The sequence below is a fragment of the Marmota flaviventris genome, chromosome 5, assembly GCF_047511675.1.
Source record: "Marmota flaviventris isolate mMarFla1 chromosome 5, mMarFla1.hap1, whole genome shotgun sequence".
Taxonomy (NCBI): Eukaryota; Metazoa; Chordata; class Mammalia; order Rodentia; family Sciuridae; genus Marmota; species Marmota flaviventris.
The window spans coordinates 72,934,704-72,952,429 of record NC_092502.1 but is presented as its reverse complement, the minus strand read 5'-3'; the positions used below and the strand labels follow the sequence as shown (position 1 = coordinate 72,952,429).

General features: G+C 37.1%; 1 protein-coding gene and 1 long non-coding RNA gene across 2 annotated transcripts in view; one reads left to right on the top strand and one right to left on the bottom strand.

Moving 5' to 3' along the window:
• The window catches only part of LOC139705778 (uncharacterized), an 87,114-nt gene extending 81,574 nt beyond the window's left edge, over nt 1–5,540 (bottom strand). Inside the window, exons 1-2 of the long non-coding RNA XR_011707603.1 lie at nt 5,371–5,540; nt 4,549–4,600 (exon numbers count right to left, since the gene is read on the bottom strand). This is a non-coding gene — a long non-coding RNA (uncharacterized lncRNA). The remainder of the gene's footprint in view (nt 1–4,548; nt 4,601–5,370) is intronic.
• A 200-nt stretch (nt 5,541–5,740) lies between these two features.
• Nucleotides 5,741–12,548, top strand: Srp19 (signal recognition particle 19). Its single transcript, XM_027927953.1, has 5 exons — nt 5,741–5,814; nt 6,411–6,486; nt 9,106–9,177; nt 9,267–9,378; nt 12,001–12,548. The coding sequence occupies exons 1-5, from the start codon at nt 5,774–5,776 to the stop codon at nt 12,132–12,134; spliced, it is 435 nt and encodes a 144-aa protein (XP_027783754.1). The 5' UTR covers nt 5,741–5,773; the 3' UTR covers nt 12,135–12,548.
• The last annotated feature ends 5,178 nt before the right edge of the window (nt 12,549–17,726 follow it).

Sequence of the window (17,726 nt, the reverse complement as noted above, 5' to 3'; positions counted from 1 at the left end):
ATGAATGTGGTCAAATCAGTCTGATAATTGAGGATAAACTTTATAAATTACCAGGGCACTGGAAGTTAATGAGGGAAATAATGAAAGATATATGCTGTAAGGAGCAAATAGTACATATTTTTCTTGATTATGTATAATATGGATCATGTTACACAAAGTTAATTAAGTAAAATGATGAGTCCATTGCTGATGGGAACCAGTTGCACTATATCTGAATTCATATAATCAGGTGGGGTTTCTTTTCATCTAAGAGAAAGAATGGAGTGCCAGCAATGCAAAAGTAAATTGCCCAGAGCTGAAGAAAGATTTGAGTAGTCAGATGGGTAAAATTTACCAAACAAAAATGATTTTTCAAAAGTCACTGTGGCTGAAATAGTATAATTTTTTTTTCATTTCCACTAACCATATTTCCCTAATATTATGCTGAGTTTAAAATACTACTTTGTAATGTTGAAGCCTATGGACTGTGGCTTCTGTATTACCCCAGGTTATTTTCCTTCTGTTCTCAATTCTGTGGTCTGTAAGTATATTCTGCTTTTTGTTAGGCCATTGATGCTTCTTTTAACCTGTATGTTCTATATGTATAATATTGTTCTTGGTGCTAAATATACTTTCTTTCCTCTGATATTCAGGGTAATTTTTTTTCTACATTTATGACTGTTCACTTACTCTTAAAGTTATCTGTTACTTTTTTAATTGAAAATGTTCAATGTATAGTAGCAAAAGTGATCACTGAATATAAAACAACACTAGTGAGAAATGACTATTGAAAGAAATGCCAGACATTACGTGCCCTACTTACACTACCTATTAGGATCCAAAGACTTGTTTGTTCTAGCTTTAAAAAAAAAAAAGACTTGGCTAATCAATTTGAAATAAGTTGTCACAAAGAAAATTTCTGGTTGGTGGGAACTGAAAGCTCACATAGGCTGATTACTACAATTGACATCATGGAGCCTAATAGAAGAGGAAGCAGACAGAGGAAAAAGAGGAAATGGGAACAGATTGGTGGGGGCTGGGAGGCATATAAAGCAAGTAAGAGGCAAGTCAGGAGCCACCACAGTCCCTACAGGTTTTTTGCTTTGTTTTTGTTTTTCTTGGGGGGGAGTCCAGCCCTTTTTTAAATTTTGAGACAGGGTCTCCCAAGTTGCTTAATGCCTCGCTGGTTCTGAGGCTGGCTTTGAACTTGGCGATCCTGCTTCAGCCTTCCAAGTCACTGGGATTACATGCATGCACCACCATGCCTGGCAGTCCCTGCCATTTCTGAGACCTAGTTCTACTTTTCCCCAAATGGGGGCACTTGTGAATAAAACTCAATTTGTTCCTGGAGTAACCTGAAACTAACAGAAACCCTCATTAGGTGTGTCTTTAGTTTTTAAATTTCTAGATAGAAGATAACTTTGTGTTTTTTTGTTTTGTTTACTTTTGGTGGTGATTTTGTTTGGAAGTAAGGATTGAACTCAAGGTCCACTGAGCTAGATCCTAGGCACCTTTTGCCCTTTTTGTTTTCTTATTGGGGGAGGGGGAGCAAGAGAGGGTCTCATTAAGTAGCTTAGTGCCTTGTTAAAGTTGCCTCAAAACTTGCAGACCTCCTGCCTCAGCTTCCCAAGTCACTGGAATTACAGATATGTGTCACCATGCCCAGAAAGAGGAAGATGTTCTAAAAACATTAGTGAGGAGAGAAATAGTTGCCTAAGAAAAAGATTAGCATCAGATTTCTACAACACCAAATGGCAAAGAAGAAAAACACCACAGAACAACATGCAGCATTCAGAAGCCCCCGAGTTCAATCCCTGGTACCCTACCCCTGCCAAAAAAAGAAAAAGTATAAATAATTGTGGTTACTCTGACAATGAATCTCAGTGTAAGTGTCCAGATAAACAAAAAATTAAATGCTTAATAATTTTAATAATTTTAAATTCAAGATTATTCCAACACAAATAGGGAAACAAGAGAAGGTAGGGAAGAGGTAAAAACATGCTAAATAAGTAATGTCAACAGATACTATGTTATTTTTAACTTGGAAGAACATGATTTTAATTTTTTTAATTTAGTGGAAACCCCAATGTTAAAAAAGAAGTTGGGCTGCGGTTGTGGCTCAGTGGTAGAATGCTTGCCTAGCACATGCGAGGAACTGAGTTCAACCCTCAGAACCCCATAAAAATAAAGACGTTGTGTCCATCTACAACGAAAAAAAAATTTAAGTCAGTTTTTCCAAGTTTTAACTAGTAAATAAATCATTAAAATAACTAAAGATACTTGAATAAGATGCTAAAGAACAAAGGGGAATTGAGGAAGGGTTAATCAAAACAAAGCATAAAGTAGAGGAACAGTACCAAATAAATGTACTGATCACATATAATAAAATAAACACTATCGGGCTAGGGTTGTAGCTCAGCTTGCCTCGCACATGTGACGCGCTGGGCTCAATCCTCAATACCACATGAAAATAAATAAAAGATATTGTGTCCATCTACAGCTAAAAAAAAAAAAAATGAAGTACTGCATTACCAAACGATTTTTAAATGATCCCAAATGAATAAAACCAAACGTATAACCACACTTACACAGGCAAATGCAAAGAAGCCAGTTATGGCAGATATATGCCAAAACATAATTCTGAAGAAAAGGCATTAAATGCGATGAAGAAAACAAGATAAACATCAGTCATGAAGTAATCTTCAAGTTCCAAATAATATATCTCCAAATGAAGGGGAAAATTTAGACATACAAAGAAAAAATGAAGATTATCATGGGAACAGTGAGACTGTCAATGTTGGAAACAGGAATTAATCTGCACAAAAGAACAGTTACCTGGAACTTTAGCATCCTCTTGTAAGAGTGAATCCTGTTAAAGAAAAGTTCTCAGAAGGTACTTTCCTTTAGCTGAGGACCTTGATTTGGGGATCTATAAAGATAAACCTGGAATTTGGATAGGGGGATTTTAGTAAGTTTGCTTAAGAAAGGCAAGAATTTGAAATTCTTGGGGTGGTCCAGGAATTGGAGGCTGAGGAGAAGAGATGGAGAGAACAAAAGGAAAGAGAAACATAGCAACATTGTGTGAGTCCAAGGTCCCAGCTGGGGTAACATGGCCAATGAAGACCCTGGCAGTGCAGTGACTACGATGATTTTAGAAAGAGATGTTTGCTATTTCAGTTGGCACCCTCATTCTTTTGTCCTTCCTAGTATTTATTCACTTGTTTTAAATTTTCAGACTAATCATTAAAATTAACTTCACTATCATTATCAGTAATTAAATCTAAGTATCAGTTTTCAGTATTTATCATTGTTTATATTTCGTGTCTTTGATTTTCTTTAGTTCTTTACATTAATTTAACTTGGCTGAAATATTTCCTGTTTTGTTTTTGTTTTTTCCAGAAAAGCTAAGTTAGGGATATGCTTTCTAATTCTACTCTTAGTTTAAAATTGCTTTTTTTTTTTTTGCCTTCACACAAAGTATAATTTTGGTCACAATTCTTTTTCCACAGAACTCTTAGCTTCTGATGTTTACTACTGCTGAAATGTTTCAACACTGGTCTGGGTTTTTAAATTATATATAAACTTTTGTTTCCTATTTGTATGTTTATATGGTTTTAATATTTTTTAGTTTTGTAGTTGTAAATGGATAAAATGCCTTTGCTCATTTTTAAGCAGTGCTTCACATGCTAGGCAAGCACTCTGCCACTGAGCTAAAGCCCCACCCCTGTTTACAGGGTTTTATTTTTATCTTTGCAAAAAAGAAATTTTAGTAAGTCTAGCTGTTTTCATTTTTTTACCCACAACCTTGTCTTTTATTATTAAATACTTTTAATCTTAAGCCTTCAACAGATGTTTTATCTCTTATTATGGCTGTTCCTCCATCACTTTCTCTCACTTTGCAATATCACAAATCAAGCCTCTCTCCCTGAACAGTATTTCAGAAATAGTGTAGAGTTAAATACGAGAGTGGCATAGAAATGGCACTAAGTAGGGCTGGGGATGTGGCTCAAGAGGTAACGCGTTCGCCTGGCATGCGGGGGGGTGTTGGGTTCGATCCTCAGCGCCACACAAAATAAAATAACGATGTTGTGTCCACCGAAAACTGAAAAATGTTAAGAAAAAGAAATGGCACTAAATAATATTAGCTCCATCATCTCTGTCATTAATTCCCTTAATGTGTATAAACCCGAAAAAGTAACCACCAATACTGCCCTTTTGTCCCCAATTACTTAAATGGCTCTAAAAAAACAATTCCATGGTAACCAGTTTACTGCATTAAACTTCAGACCATCTCCTTAATTTCTTGTGTATGTGCGCGCGCGCGCGCACGCGCGCGCATATACAGAAAAAAAAACAAGAGAGCTCTATATATCTATATCACCTATAGATAGATAGATACAGAGATATACAGAGAGGGAGAGAGACTGATGCCCTGAGCATCTATGCTCAGCCATTATTACTGCAAATGGACAAATCCAACCTCACTGAGACTCAGCTTTTGGGGAGATTTTTGTTTAGTTGGTTCTTTAGTCTTTTTTTTTTAATCTATAAATAAAGTAAATGTCTTACCTGTCTGTTTCTTTGAAAAGTTCCATTGTAAATATGGAATAAACAGCCACTGCTAATATAGGAATGAAGGTATGTTTAGTTGAACAGAAATGCTGTGAAGTAATGCTTTGCAATTGAAGAGGTTAAAATATGTTATTCAATGACATATTAAGTAAACCAGACATTTGAAAAACAGCAGGTTCAAAACGATCGTTCACATTTTTAAAAAAATGAAATTCCCCTGTGAAAGACACTGTCCTTACTCTCGAGGATTCCGTACAGATTTTGATAATAACTCATCTTTTACGCCTACCCAAATGATTTAGTTGCTTCTTCACACTATTATTTGTATAATGCAGTATATAAGTAACTGGCCCTGCTTCTTTGGATCTTTATTTTTTTGTTAAATCTACAGTACGACATTAAATTTGCACTATCCGTTTCTCCTTTTAATCCACCTTATGTCGCTTTAATTCTAGGAGCCAGCTGGAACTCTTAAGAAAATGGAGGTAGAGTGTTCCTCTCCCTACACATCAACAAAGCATACAAAATCATGATTAATTTTAGTCTATAAGATGTCCTTCAGACGTTTTAAAAGGTGAATAGTAAAGTTTCTAACATACAGTACATTGAAACGCAACTGCCAAAAATTTTGCTAATTCCTTCACTTTAAAAAAGTTCAATCTTGGACTGGGGGTACAGCTCAGTTGGTAGAGTGCTTGCCTGGCATGCACAAGGGCCTGGGTTCAATACCTAGCACACAAAAAAAGAAAGAAAAAAAAGTTCAATCTGCGGGAAGTAGGAGTGGAAACAAAATTAAACATAAAAAAAACATTTCCTTGCCTGCTCTAACTTGTATTTCCGCTTCATACTACACAGACTCCCATCAGCTTACAGCCTTCACCCACGGGCGAGCGTAAATAGTATCACCCAACTTTGGTGTGAAGCGGGGAACGAGGAAACGTTTAATTAATTAATAAAAAAGAAATGATAATCCACGCCCCTAAAGCACTCCAAAGGGAGAAAAATGGAAAGGAATAGTTCTCAGTCTTCTCGCGAGAAGAAAGATTAACAAGCCACGTCAATCCAGACGTCACGGCTCCGAGTGACAGGTGCTGGAACAAACCGGCGTTGAAAAGCAGCGAACGCAGGGCCACTTTGGTGGGCCGGAGTTCCGCCGGAAGAGCGGGTGGTTTCGTAACTTCTGGCTGATTTTCTGTGGGCGGAGTCTGTGCTGTCTGTGGACATGGCTTGCGCCGCCTCACGGTCCCCGGCGGACCAAGACAGGTGAGTCCTGAGCTGGGGGCCAAAAAAAGGGGTAGGGGGGCCTTGCTGCGATGCCGCAGATGCTGGGCCGCAATTCCCCACCCCCAGATCTTGAGAAGGACTTGGCCCCCTGCGCTCGACGTGAGCCTCAGACTTCACGTCGTCTTTCCCTGGCCGGGAAGCCTGCAGTACGAAGCTTTTCGCAGGGTCGCTAAATTCCCGAGCCTAGGTATCTCAGTCTTTGTATCAGAAAAAGAGGATTTGAGGTGCTACGAGGTCATGAGTTAGAATAACAAAGTTTTTAATACTCCCTACGCTGTGCTTTTGTGCAGAAAGGTGGACTCCACCCTCGGGAACTTTTGACGGGCAGCTTTGCTTAACGTTAACAGTTACCGTATCGGTTTTTGTTTTCGTTGTTGTTTTTAACCTTCTCTAACAATAGTGTTCTATTTTTCCATAAGATAATGAATAGTTTTCTTTTTAAGTGAATTAAGTAAAAGGCAATTTAAAGAAAAACTATTAATTAAGCAATTAATAGTGTAAATGTCCCTGCCACGAAGATGGTGACTGGAACACTGCTCTAGTTATAACAGCTGTGCTTCTTTCTTCTGTGTCAGGTTTATTTGTATCTATCCTGCTTATTTAAATAATAAGAAGACCATCGCGGAGGGAAGGAGGATCCCCATAAGTAAGGTGAGTGGTGACTGGTATCTAGGACAGGGAGGTTGTCCTAACGGGCCACAAAGGTTTCTTTTACTTCACTTCATTTCTTTAAGGCCTAAGGAGAACAGCAGCCAAGATTAGAGTGCTTTCCTTAATGTTGATGAAGCCGGAAAGACGCTGTTGCATAGGTTGAAGGGATTTTTGAAACAGTTCTTAATGAACCTGTGTTTGTAAAGAATAAAATGGGGTGGGGGAGTGTCTGTTTTAACCATAATTATGACAGTCTTCACCAAGAATTGAACCCAGGGGTGCTTAACCACTGAGCCACATCCCCAGCCCTCTATTTATTTTTTGAGACAGGTCTCTCTAAGTTGTTTATGGCCTCCCTCAGTTGCTGAGGCTGCAGTCTTCCTGCTTCAGGCTCCCTAGTGGCTGGGATTACAGGCATGTGCCACCCAGCTCTGCAGTTTAAAGAGGTAAATTTACTTTAGTACTTTTTAAAAGGGAAGAATCAGGTCCTGGGGATGTAGTCAGTGGTAGAGTGCTTGCGATAGGAAAACTCAAGTTTTCAGGTGGTCTGTTGGCTTCAGTTTGGAAATTGCCCAATGCCAAATTAAAGACATTCTTACTTGTTTTGTTTTGTTTTGTTGTTTGTAATATGGATTGAACCCAGGGGTGCTTTGCCACTGGTAAAAATTATTTTTTTAAGAAATTATTTTTAATTTTTGAGGCAGGGTGTTGCTTAGTTGCTAAGGCTGGCCTCAAACTTGGGATCCTCCTGCTTCAACCTCTCCAGTCACTGAAATTACAGGCCTGCACCACCATGCCCAGTGTGTCATAGAATATTTTTATTTTTATTTTGGGGGTGGGGACCAGGGATTAAACTCAAGGGCACTTGGCCACTGAGTGACATCCCTAGCTCTATTTTGCATTTTATTTAGAGACAGGGTCTCACTCAGTTGCTTAGTGCCTCACTTTTGCTGAGGCTGGCTTTGAACTCGTGATCCCCCTCCTGCCTCAGCCTCCCGAGCTGCTGGGATTACATGCCACTACTAGCCATATTCTACATTTAAAGAGTCATTTACATTGTATAATCTAATGACAAGTTTAAGGCAAATTGGTCTGAAGCAATGAATTAAATATTTTTATATTATTTAATGTCTCTCATTTTGCTGCTTTTTCAGTGTGTAAAGTCTACTTTGCTGCCTCAGGTGAAAAGAGATACCAAAGCACTTGTTCTGGAATAATGCCCTGTCAAGCCACTGTGACAGATTCTGTCAGAAGAATGGCTGAATTTTTTAAACTTTATATATAACATATATAAATTTAATAATTCAAGCAATTTTCACAATGGGAGTACATCTGGGTAACAAGCCCACAAATTTTAAAAACATTATCAGCTATAGGAAGATTTCTTATGTCTTTTCCCAGTCAGTGTCCCCTCCACAAAATGTTCTCTTATATAAGGATAACACTATCCTGATTTCCAGCACCGTACATTATACTTGCTTGTTCTTGAATTTTATATAAATAGGATTATTTGCTGTGTACTTTTATGTCTTCTTTTCACTGAACTTTAGGCTTATAAGATTGGTCCACATTTTTGAGTGTAGGTTTTTGTTTATTTTTTATGTTTTTTTGCTGGTGATTGAACCCAGTGCCTTGTGCATGCTTAAGCATGTGCTGTCCCCCTGAGCTAACCCCTAAACCCTTTGAGTGTAGTTTAATTCCCACTGCTCTGTAACAGTTTCCCAACAACAACATCATTGACATTTTGAGCCAGATAATTCTTTATATAGTGGTATGTCCTGTGCATTTTATAATGTTTAGCAACATCCCTGGCCTCTGCCAACTAGATGATAAATATCCATCTCTTCTAGTTATCACCAAGCATAGCCAAATGTCTGAAAAGTGGGGAGGAAAGTAAAATTCCCTTGCTGGAAACCACTACCAGCAGTATACTACATTCCTTTGTTCTCTTGATGGATTAATTAGGTTGTTTCTAATTTGGGGGCTATTACAAATAATGCTGTGAGCACTCTTGAGCTTGTCTTTGATGAACATATTTTTTTATTTCCATTGGGGGGGGAATATACACACACACACACATACATATAGGATGAAATTTCAAGGCCATAGGGAAACATAAATTAAACTTTATTAGATACTGCTTCTTAAGTGGTTATATGTGTTCAACCAGTCAATATTCATTAAGCACCTACTATAGTCAAAGTACCAATCTAGATGTTAGAGAAAATACTGGTGAATAAGACAAAGTCATTGCCCTCATTAAATTTATGTTCTGGTTGGAAGAAAGACACACAAGTATGAATCAGTGTAATTCCCAGGGATTTTTAAAATTAAAATTGAAAACACTGTACCTAGTAAGAAAAGATAGGGTTTAGATAAATCTTTGTTTTGTTTTGTTGTAAATGGCCAGAGTGCCTTTATTTTATTTGTTTATTTTTATGTGGTGATGCGGATTGAACCCAGTGCCTCATACATGCTAGGCAAGTGCTCTGCCATTGAGCTACAGTCCCAGCTCCTAGGTACATGTTTTGATCATAGTATTTAAAGTGATTTATACAACTGTATAACAGTATTCTCTTAAAGCTAAGCTATTTAATGTTTTTGTTTTTAACTGTTCAGGCTGTTGAAAATCCTACAGCTACAGAGATTCAAGATGTATGCTCAGCAGTTGGACTTAATGTGTTTGTTGAGGTATGATGTGATTCTTCCTTCACTATTTTCTGTACTCATTGATATGACTTTCTTAAAAGCCTGTTTTTGTTTTGTTTTATTTACATTAGAAAAATAAAATGTACTCTAGAGAATGGAATCGTGATGTTCAATACAGAGGCAGAGTCCGGGTCCAGCTCAGACAAGAAGATGGCAGCCTCTGTCTTGTACAGTTCCCATCACGTAAGCTTTTTTTAATGAATAAATAAACTTTAGGAATATGTTTTTCTTCTATGACACAACAGAGGTTCTAAAACTGACCTTTTGAAAGGTATAAATGAATTAACATTCTACATATTAATTTAGAGAAAAGACTATTGCTTATGGAAAGAGGTAAACAGTAGTTTTAATTTCTTTTAGGTTAAGAATCTCTGAGAATGTGATGAAACTTACTAATTATATGATGAGCATTTTATAAACTTCTAGAAGACTGTCATTGCTCCCAGATTAAAAGTATAAAGTTAGCCAGGTGTGGTAGCGCATGCCTATAATCCCAGTAGCTCAGGAGGCTGAGGCAGGAAGAAAATCATGAGTTTAAAGCCAGCCTCAGCAAAAGCAAGGTGCTAAGCAACTCAGTGAGACCCTGTCTCTAAATAAAATGCAAAATAGGGCTGAGAATGTGGCTCAGTGGTTGAGTACCCCTGAGTTCAATCCCCGGTAAACACCCCACCCCACCCCCCGCAAAAAAGTATAAAGTTAATAAATCAGTGAATGTTAGTTGCTATTTCAGATCCTAGAGACCTTTGAAGTCTGTTAATAATAATTTCTCTTGTTAATAAATCTAAAGAACAACATTGAGTGAACAAAAATATGTTCATAGTACGGTACCACTTCGGTAAATTTAAAGATAAAAATTGCTATTTATTGAAGATGAATAGGTATATTATTTGTAGAAATGTTTTTAAAATGTACCTGAAAGCTGGGCGGGTTGGTGCATGCCTGTAATCCCAGCAGCTCAGGAGATTAAGTCAGAAGGATTGCCAGTTCAAACCCAGCCTCAGCAAAAGCAAGGCACTAAACAACTCAGTGAAACCCTGTTTCTAAATAAAACACAAAATAAGCTGGGGTTGTGGCTTGGTGGTTAAGTGCCCCTGAATTCAATCCCCAGTACCCCAAATAAACTGTACTGGAAAGACCCCACTTCTTTTTTTTTTTTTTTGTATTTTTTTTTTTTTTAAAGCAGTGGGGTGGGGGTGGGGAGTGGAGAGTTTAGGGAAGTCTTAGCATCATCTCTAATACTTTATTTGGGGTGGGGGGACAAAAAAATCAAAACAAAATTAGACACCAGTATAACAAACTATTAGTTCTGAGTATTGGTAAGGTAAGTGTTTATATGTTATTTATTTTTCTGAAATTTTGTTTTATTTTTAATTTTAAGAAATGAAGCTATTTAATTTTTTTCCTTCAATTTAATTAAACTCTTCTGTTTAATTCAACTAAAAACAATATGACAGGAAATTTGACAATGTGATTGTTTTTAGTCAAATTCAGATTGATTGGTTCTTTTTTTTTTTTTTTTAAGAGAGAGAGAGACAATTTTTTAATATTTATTTTTTAGTTTTCGGTGGACACAACATCTTTGTTTGTATGTGGTGCTGAGGATCGAACCTGGGCCGCACGCATGCCAGGCGAGCGCGCTACGGCTTGAGCCACATCCCCAGCCCATTGATTGGTTCTTATATACCAAATTCTATCAGGATTGGTAGGTATTGTTATATATTAAGATTCTGACTCAGATGTGACAGATAATACATTCCAATGTATTTTTTTCTTCTCTTTGACATTTTCTTATACTCTCTCAAAAGACCAAAAACAAGCAAAAAGAGCTTTTGATTTGAAAATGGAAGTAAGGGCTGGGGATGTGGCTCAAGCGATAGCGCGCTTGCCTGACATGTGCGGGGTGCTGGGTTCGATCCTCAGCACCACATAAAAATAAAAAATAAAGATGTTGTGTCTACCGAAAACTAAAAAATAAATATTAAAAAGAAAAAGGAAATAGAAGTAAAAATTGTGGTTGAAAAAAAGGTTGCTTCTTATTTCTAATTAGATAATAGTCACTAAAAAAGAGCAAAGCTGGGGAGCTTCGTTTATTGGAGTAGGGAAAGTAACTGGTTGGGGTGGGCATAGCAGGGGTGCATGTATGTATAGATTGTCTGGGCATATGAATAAGATCTGTTTAGCTTAATGACTTTTTTGTTGTTGTTAAAAGGCTGAGAGACCCTGTGTTTCAGAAGCTTAAGTTATAATGATAGTCTGACTCTTATTTTTAGTTTGTTGTATTTAGATATGTTCTTCATTGATCTTTCAGCCAATTACTAGAACCAAGATCATAATTTTTTTGTTTTTTGTTTTGTTTTGTTGGTTCTGGGGATTGAACCTAGGGGCACTTTACCACTGAGCTACATCTCCAGCCCTTTTAATTTTTTATTTTTATATTGAAACAGGGTCTCACTAAGTTTCTGAGGCTGGTCTCAAACTGGTAATCCTCTTGCCTCAGCCTCTCAGGTTGCTGGGATTGGGACTACAGATATGCATTATCACACCCAACAAAACAAAGAATTTTTGTTTCAAACTTAATGTTTTTATTTTACTTTGTTCACGTAAATATTTTTTTCTTGCTCTCAGTATTTTCTCCAGCAAAAGCACTGATTTGAGCAAGTTACTGTCTTTATGATCATTTGATTATTTAAAATGTCTTCCCATTTTCTTGATGTGGCAGTTTCTTAGACTTTACGATATTCAAGTTAATGATCTTTTATGTCTTATTTCTTAGATTATATACTAAACCTAACTTCTGGTTCCTAGGTAAATCAGTAATGTTGTATGCAGCAGAAATGATACCTAAGCTAAAAACAAGGACACAAAAAACAGGAGGTGGTGACCCAAGTCTTCAGCAAGGAGAGGGAAGTAAAAAAGGGAAAGGAAAGAAGAAGAAGTGATCTGGTATGAGCATCAAGTATGTGATCCTGCTATAAGAGACATGAATGAAGAAGACTTCTTTGTATCTGAGGGAAACAGCTTTTTGTTTTCATCATTTGACTGAACTGGGAACATTTATACCTCCCATCTTCATCATCAGAGTTGACAATGAAATAAATAAATCAGAAGTTTGCATCTAACATTTGTACAGTATAAAAGACAAGATATTTGTTGCTTTGGAGGTTTTGTTTTGTCTTTCAATTAAGAGGTTTTGTGGATAAAAGAATATTTTTAAATGGCAGTAGACTGTCTCATAAGTTACTTGAAATCCTGTTTGTCCTCTATGTATGTCAGATAAATGTTTAATAAGATTTTAAATACACATTTTGTTCATCTTTTAAGTTAATGAAATAAAATTTTCAAACTGCCTATGACTTTTGCTTATGAAGCAATTAATGCCAGTAGAGGAGGCATTAAGAGAGTAAATAGGTAGTGTAAACTTGGACAATGCGACCCTACAAGAGAAGAAAATAGTAACTCTTCTTATAGGGGGAGATCAATGAACAGTCAGTCTGTAAATCATTCTTTTAATACTTTACAGTAATCGTTCAGTTTCTGGGGGTTTTGTTTGTTTGTTTGTTTTTTCTGTAATATAGAAAGTCCTTAAGCTTTAAATTTGCTGATTTTATATTATCTTAAGGGCTGGGGTTATAGCTCAGTGGTAGAGCACCTGTCTTGCATGTGTGAGGCACTGGTTTTGATCCTCAGCACCACATAAAAATAAGTAAATAAAGAAATTGTGTCTATCTACAACTAAAAAATATTTTTTTAAAAATAAAATAAAAATTATCTTGAACTGAATTGGAAAAGACCTTTAGAATTTCAGAGTACTTTCTAAAAGTGGTGATTTTAAGTAATGCGAGTTCCTATTCTTCCTAAGGACTGATTTAGCTCTTCCTTGAATTCTATGAGCTACTTCATATACTCCAGAAAATCCCATTTTCTGTAATTTTTATTACTTGTGATCAAACAATCCTGATTCCAAACAAGCAAACCCCAAGATTCTAGCTACTCAGAAACCTGAAGTGGGAAGATCACTTGAATCTGGGGTATATAAAGAGATTCTGCCTAAAAAACAAGAATATGGGGGCTAGGAGTGTGGCTCAGCGGAAGAGCACTTGCCTAGCACATGCGAGGCCCTGGGTTCGATCCTCAGCACCACATTAAAAAAAATAAAGGTATTTTGTCCAACTACACCTAAAAAAAGAATATTTCCATTTGTTTAATATTTTGCTCCTTAAAAATTTTTATATAAACATAAGTACTGGAATTGGGGAAGTATGTGTAAAACATGATTCAGGACTTCCCTCTTTGGAAAAGTAGATCTCTTAGGAATATGGTTGGCTGTGAAATAGAAAACAATGAGTAATATAGGCAGGACCTTTGTTTTTTTGGCTGGTGGGAGGGAGGCGTAATCACTGAGGTACATCCCCAGCCCTCTTTATTACTAAAGTATTTACTTTTAGATGAACACACAATATCTTTATTTTTGTGTGGTGCTCAGGATCAAACCCAGTGCCTTACACATGTGAGGCGAGTGCTTTACCACTGAGCTACAGCCCCAGCCCCCCTTATTATTATTTTGAGACAGAATCTCGCTAAAGTTGCTGAGGCTGGCCTCAAACTTGCTATCCTGCCTTAGCTTCTCAGGTTGCCAGGATTACAGGCATGTAGCACCACACCCATCTATGACTTTATTGTTTTTTTAATAACATGAAACCCAAAGGAGATTATTCTAGTTGTTGGTTCAGCTCTTAGTGATGCCCTTTGTGTCTTTCTACTTTACTGTCCATGGCATGTTCCTAAGATTCTTATATTTATTATAAGAAAGGGCTGACTTGGCACCAAACTTATTACATAAAGTCCAAGGCTAGCTACAAAGCAAGCCAGAAACAATGGTCCACACCTGTAATTCCAGCGATGTGGGAGACTGAGGCAGGAGAACAGCAAATTCAAGGCCAGTCTCAGCAAGTTAGCGAGACCCTGTCTCAAAAAATAAAAAGAGCTGGAGATGTAGGTAAAGCTCTCCTGGTTTCAGTCCCCAGTACCAGAAATAAATGAAGCCAGGTGCTATGGCACATATTTATAATCCTAGCAACTCGGGAAGATGAGTCAAAAGGATGGTAAGTTCAAGGCCAGCCTCATCAACTTAGCGAGACCCTGTCTCAAAAAAAAAAAAAAAAATTGGTGGGCTGCAGACATAGCTCAGTGGTGAAGTGCACCTGGAATCAACCCCAGTACCAAATAAATAAAAAGCAAAAAAATTCTTAAAATCCTTCCCAGAAGACTTAAGTCTCAGTAAGAGTTGTGGTACACATCTATCTAGCTTCAAGAGAGGCTGGGAAAGTGAAATTGTAGCTTTTTCAACACTTATCAGTAGAGGCATCAAAGGAAGAAAGTAGTTAAGAATGGATACTGAGGCAACAAGCTTGAAAATTTTGTCACAGAAAGATGACTGGAATCTAAACTTGTGGAGCAATAAGGATTGCCAAGGTTTTAAAACTACTTCTGTAGCAATATATTGCTGTTTCTAAAGCAATTGGCACAGAGAGGAATTTTTCTCATTTGCCAATAGTTAATTGAAAAATTGGAATCTTTTTTCCAGTGAGCAAGGCTGAACATTTGTTCATATGTGAGATGCTATTTATATTTATTTCATTGAACTGTGTTCATATCCTTGGCCCACCCTCTTTTTAAGGACTTTATTATGAAAATTATACAGAATTTGATAAGCCAGCTAGTTTTCAGTTTTAGGTATTGAGTTCCATCTGTACAGAGAGGGGATTTAGTTTTCCTTTCTTTTCTCTAATCACACATGTGTTTCCCATCTTACCTATATATTTCATAATTTTAATTACTATTCATAGTTTATTATCATACATTTCATTAATAGCTGAGCCATGTGGTACCTTTGCTACTCAAAGGTATGTTAAGGGCTGGGGATGTAACTCAGTGAGTCATAGAGCACTAGCCTAGCATTCATAAAGCCCTAGGTTTGATCCCCAACACCACCAAAAAAAAAGATGGTCATGGGTCCAGCAGGACTGGGTTCCCTTGGGTACTTGCAAAAAATTCAATATCTCTGGGCCAGTCCACAATTCAGATATATGTAGTGGGACTGCAGATGATTTTTAGGCACATTAAAGTTAGAAGAGGGGCTGGAACTGTGGCTCAATGGTAGAGTGCTCACCTAATGTGTGAGGCACTGGGTTCGAGTCTCAGCACCACATAAAAAAAATAAACAATGATATTGTGTCCATCTACAAGTGAAAAAAAATTAAAAAAAATAAAGTTAGACGAGGGCTGGGGTTGTGGCTCAGTAGTAGAGCACTTGCCTAGCACATGGAGGCCCTACAACCAAAAAATAAATATTAAAAAAAATTTAGAAGTATATGGTAGGTTTGTTTCCTGGACTTTTCTCTTGAACTAGTTATTATTTTGTTCTTTCATTTGATTAGTTTTTAAAATATTTGTCACTAATTCTATTACAAATTTTCAGTTATAAAAATGTCTTTTCAAAAAGTTTGTTTGCATCAGTTTATTTCATCTTTGGAAAGAAAACTTCAGGACCCTGTGCCTGGCTCTGGTCCCTTCGGACCTAGTGCACAGCTGCACTCAGGTTTCACTCTCTGCCATCTTCTAGAATACGACTCATGTCACTGCTGTTGTGGAGCTCAGTATATCCCATGGATTCTGCTTACATTACTGTGTGTGTTGCTTATCTTCTTTATCTTCCTGAGGTGGAAAAAATGCAAGGGAGATAAATATTCCTAGACCTTGCATGTCTAAAAATGGCATCCTTCTGCCTTTACACTGGCTAGGTATTACACTTGAAAATCATTTTATTTCAGAAAGTCAAGGGAATTTCTTTATGGTCTTCTGACCTCTGTTGTAGCTAAAGGGAAGTTCAAGCTATTCTAGTTCATGACCTTTTGTGACCCACAAAACTCACATCTGGGTCTCAGTATTCTAAAATATCGCCAACAGTGTGCTTTGGGTTATTTTTTGACCATTATTCTGAGTGAGTTGGCCCTTTGAATTTGGAAACTTGGGCTCTTCAGTTCTGGGAAATCTTGAAAATTTCACTGATGATTTTTCTCTCATATTTGACCTTTTTTGTAACTTATTTGAAACATTAGGTCTGCTGGACTAGTCCTCAAATTTTCTTTTTTTTCCCCCTCTTCCCATTTCTTTGCTTTTTTATTTTTTAATATTTTTTTTAGTTGTCAATGGACTTTTATTTTATTTATTGATACGTGGTGCTGAGAATCGAACCCAGTGCCTCACACATGCTAGGCAAGTGCTCTGGCACTGAGCCACAACTCCAGCCCCTTTTCTTTGCTTTTAAGTTCTAGTATTTAGATTTTCTCAGCCATCTTTCAACCTTTCTATCAAATTTTTCATTTATCTTTTCAATTTCTGTAAGCTTTTTTGGCATCTGCAAGTTTCCTTTTTCAAGCATTTTATTCTTATGTATGTAATTTCTTATTTCTCAGAGGGTAAAATTTATAGCCTTATCAAGTTCCTTTTTGTTGTTGTTGTTATTTTTATTTTGATCCCTTTTACATTAAGTGATTTTCCTTGGATTGCTGGGGTAATTTTAAGAGTGAAAGACCATTTGGAAGATTGAAGCAGGAGGATTGCAGGTTTGAGGCCAGCCTGGACAACTTAGTGAGAGCATGTCTCAAAAAGGTCTGGGGATGGAACTCAGTGGTAGAGCACTTGTCTAGAATTTGTGAAGCTCTGGGTTTTATCCCCAGTAAGGGGAGGGGGGTGGGGTGGAGGAAGTGGCCAGAGGAAAAAGGAAGTTCTGAGCACATACGCAGGGTTTGCAGCCTATAAGCTTCACTAAAGGGAATATCTTGTTCCTTCGTGGTTGGAAGAATTTCCAATATCAGAATCATAATCAACTTCCTCAAAGAGGAGTCTTAAAATATTCCAGTAAGATAAAGTTCTGCTTGGAGCCTAGTGAATGAAAGTTGGATAGGGAAAGTCAGTCTCAGCTTTTAACCATTGGTTTAATACAATAGCTCTCCCTCAGCTCTGCCTGTGTCTCCCGTTTTTATTGTCTCAGAGGATAAACCTCCATTCTTTTACCTGGAGAGGAAAGAGTAGGTTTTCACCAATCCTCCTTATTTTAGCTCCCTTCTAACATTAAAATTGCTCCGTGCAGTTATTTTTATTAAGTATATGAAATTTCCATGTTACCATAGAGTTTTATATCACACTAGTTCAAATGACTTTTTTCTACAATTACTCTAATAGATCTTTTGGGATTTTTTGAGTCATCATCCCTAACATGTGGCTTTATCATTGACCTTGAAGCTAAACAAATAAAATTCCAAATGGCTAAACTTTTAAATGAATGGAATAAGAAAGAGTCCGCAGATAATTAGGGGTGGTGATTTCCATCAAGTCAGAATCTTAAAAAAAAAAAAACAAGGGCAGAACAAAAATACAAAGAAGCGTATGCAGCTCAACCCAGCCATAGTCCTAAACCCAAAATATGGAAGGTAAAACAACTTTCCTGCAAGCTAAATGAGTCTCCAGTG